At 68.9% G+C, this 2,805-nt stretch overlaps 1 protein-coding gene across 1 annotated transcript; it reads right to left on the bottom strand.

Annotated features, from left to right (window-relative positions):
• Positions 1-508: 508 nt before the first annotated feature.
• On the bottom strand, positions 509-2,623 carry MNEG_15931 (dihydrofolate reductase; the record flags this gene model as incomplete). Its single annotated transcript, XM_014035598.1, has 5 exons — positions 509-669; positions 1,038-1,123; positions 1,291-1,420; positions 1,688-1,841; positions 2,258-2,623. The coding sequence occupies 5 exons, from the start codon at positions 2,621-2,623 to the stop codon at positions 509-511; spliced, it is 897 nt and encodes a 298-aa protein (XP_013891052.1).
• Positions 2,624-2,805: the final 182 nt, after the last annotated feature.

Below are 2,805 nucleotides of genomic sequence, written 5' to 3'. Positions count from 1 at the left end.
GCTGCGGGGCCGCCATAGTGTGCTGTGACCGCCTGCACGTGCCACCCTTGCGCTGCAAGGTCATGCATGTGCGTGAACACACACGCGCACGCACACACACACACACACACACACACACACACACACACACACACACACACACATGCACACTTGGGCTCTGGCACATGCATTGCCCCCAAACCCTTACCCACACCCCCCCTACACACACATACACACGCGCACAGGAACACACGCGCGCGTGCCCACCTGCGCGAGCATGATGGTGAGCAGCGCGTACGAGGCGATGTTGAAGGGCACCCCCAGCCCGACGTCTGCCGACCGCTGGTACAGCTGGCAGGACAGCTCCCTGTCGCTCACGTAAAACTGCGCGCTTGGCGGCGGCGCCCGGGACGAGGTTTTGAGATATGGGGGTGAGTCATGGGTGGCCGAGGGGAGCCGGCGGGGGCGGGGGAGGGCCCAACGGGGTCTTGATTTTTCGGTCAGTCAGCGGGATCAGGCCGTCGCCCTCTCAAAAGCGTGGCCCCGGCCGCACCTGCGCCGTCATGTGGCAGGGCGGCAGCGCCATGTCTGGCAGGGCCGCGGGGTTCCAGGCCGTGAGGATGATGCGGCGGTCCTCGGGTGTCTCGCGGATCATGCGCACCACCTCTGCCAGCTGGTCCACGCCCTGGCCTGGGGGTGGCGGTGAAGGGCGAGTGGATTGCGTGTTTGTGTGTGTGTGCGCGCGCGTGTGTGTGTGTGTGTCTGTGTGTGTATGTGTGTGTGTGTATGCGCGCGCGCGTGTGTGTGTGTGTGTGTTTTGCATGTGTGTGTGTGTGTGTGTTGCGTGTGTTGCATGTGTGTGTCAAGAGATATTGTAGATGGAGTGTGCACGCTTGTGTGGGTAGTTGTTGGTGGGACGAAGGGCATACAGGGGGTAGCAATTTGTACCAGTTGTTCAAGGGGGGTGCCAATGACCAGACGTCGGATCAGCACACGTCCCTGAGCAGTCAAACACAGTCAACCAACGCCGCACGCGGCGCGCGTGCTTTTCTGCGCACCGCTGTAGTCCGTGTGCCTGTCCACGTACTGCGCCCCAAAGTGGCGCCACTGGAATCCATACACGGGCCCCAGATCCCCCTCCTCCCTGGAGTGCGGGGCGGCAGGGGCAGCGCGGACTGGGCGGGCGACGGGTGCGTGATGTTGGACCAGGGAGAGACAACAAAGCGCAGGCAAACGGCAGCCGACTGCGGCCGAGGCGCGGCCGCAACGCCGTCGCCGCAGCTGCTGGGGGCGGCCGCCGTGCGGCCGCACCTGTGGTGCAGGCCGCGCCCATCCAGGAAGTCGCGGCTGCTGTTGCCGTCCCAGATGTGGATGCCCCTGTCCCGCAGCTCGTGGGCGTCTGTTGAGCCGCGGATGAACCACAGCAGCTCCTCCATCACGCCTGGCGGGGGGGGGGGTGTGGAGGTGTGCGGTGAGGAGTGCGGGGCGGCCCGGTGGCGGCGGGGCCAGCCGGGCGAGGTGGGGGTGTGCCGGGCGGCGGAGGAAGCCCAAGGCAGTCTCAGGCTCCGAGGCGCACGCGGCGCTAACGCAGTGCCGAGGCGCCATGGAAGCGGCAGGATGTCTCACCCGCCCTGCAAGCCCCCGCACGTGGGGCGGCTCGCGGGGCCCCGGTGCCGGCGCGCCGCATGCGCCTGACGCGGCCGCGCACCCCTCCAGAACACGCGCTTGGTGGTGAGCAGCGGGAACATGCCGTGGCGCAGGTTGTAGCGGCTCTGCACGCCAAACTTGGAGAGGGTGCCGGTGCCCGTGCGGTCGCCGCGGGGGTTGCCCTCGTTGATGAGCTCAGACACCAGATCCAGGTACTGCGGTTGTTGGTTGTTGTTGGTTGTTGTTGGTTGTTGGTTGTTGGTTGTTGTTGGTTGTTGGTTGTTGTTGGGGCAGACGATGAGAGCCGGGGATTGGGGGTGAGGGATGGAGAGGGCGGCCGCCATAGAGGTAAGGCGGGCTGCTGGAGGGTGGGTGGGGTCGGGGTGCCACGTCACAGGCGCCGGCCCATGCGGCGGTGGGCACGTCGCTTCCTTGGCGCGAGGTAGCACGGCAGGGCCGTGCAACTAGCAGCCGGCAGTGCGTGCAAATCGGGCGCCCGCAGCCCGGACTGCGCACCGGTGGGGGCGGCAGCGGCTTGCGCGTGCCCCGCATGTGGGCGTCGTCCTGCATGCATGTAACCTGCCATGAGCCGAACCAGGAGACAGGCACGCCGCGGGCGGCCCCGGCCCACCTGCATCTCATCGTGGCGGCTGGCCATGCCGGGCGGCAGCCGCAGCTCCTCCAGCTTCTCGTCAGCTTCCTCCCCCTTGCCGCCACCGCTGCCGCCGGACCCAGCCCGCACGTAGGTTACGAAGGAGTAGCGGACCCCGCCCTCGCGCTTGGGCGCCGCGGCGCTCCAGACGCGGAAGGGGCAGTCCACCGCCGAGGGGTCGACGGCGGGGAAGACAGTGTCGCAGGGCGGGTCGTCCTCGATGTGGGTGACGTGCAGCGCCGCGCAGCGCTCTGACGCGAGCGCGTCCCGGTACACCTGGCCGCCGCCGATGACGAACACGTGCTCGATGCCGCGGCGGAGGGCGGGGGACTCGACCAGCGACATCGCGTCCTCGAGGCTGCGAGCGTACAGGACCTGGGGCGCCGCCGCCGACGAGCTGGGAGTGGTCGCGGCCTTCGCGCCGGGGCCTGCGCCGGCGGCCGCGGGCGCGGCCGCGTTGGCGGCGGCGCGAGAAGAGGCGCGGAGCGGCGGCGGAGGCGCGCCGGCGGGGGGCGGCGGCGCGGGGG

The sequence above is a fragment of the Monoraphidium neglectum genome (genome assembly GCF_000611645.1).
Source record: "Monoraphidium neglectum strain SAG 48.87 unplaced genomic scaffold scaffold05806, whole genome shotgun sequence".
NCBI classification, from domain to species: domain Eukaryota; kingdom Viridiplantae; phylum Chlorophyta; class Chlorophyceae; order Sphaeropleales; family Selenastraceae; genus Monoraphidium; species Monoraphidium neglectum.
The sequence above is the reverse complement of the archived record's forward strand: the minus strand, read 5'-3'. Positions and strand labels throughout refer to the sequence as shown.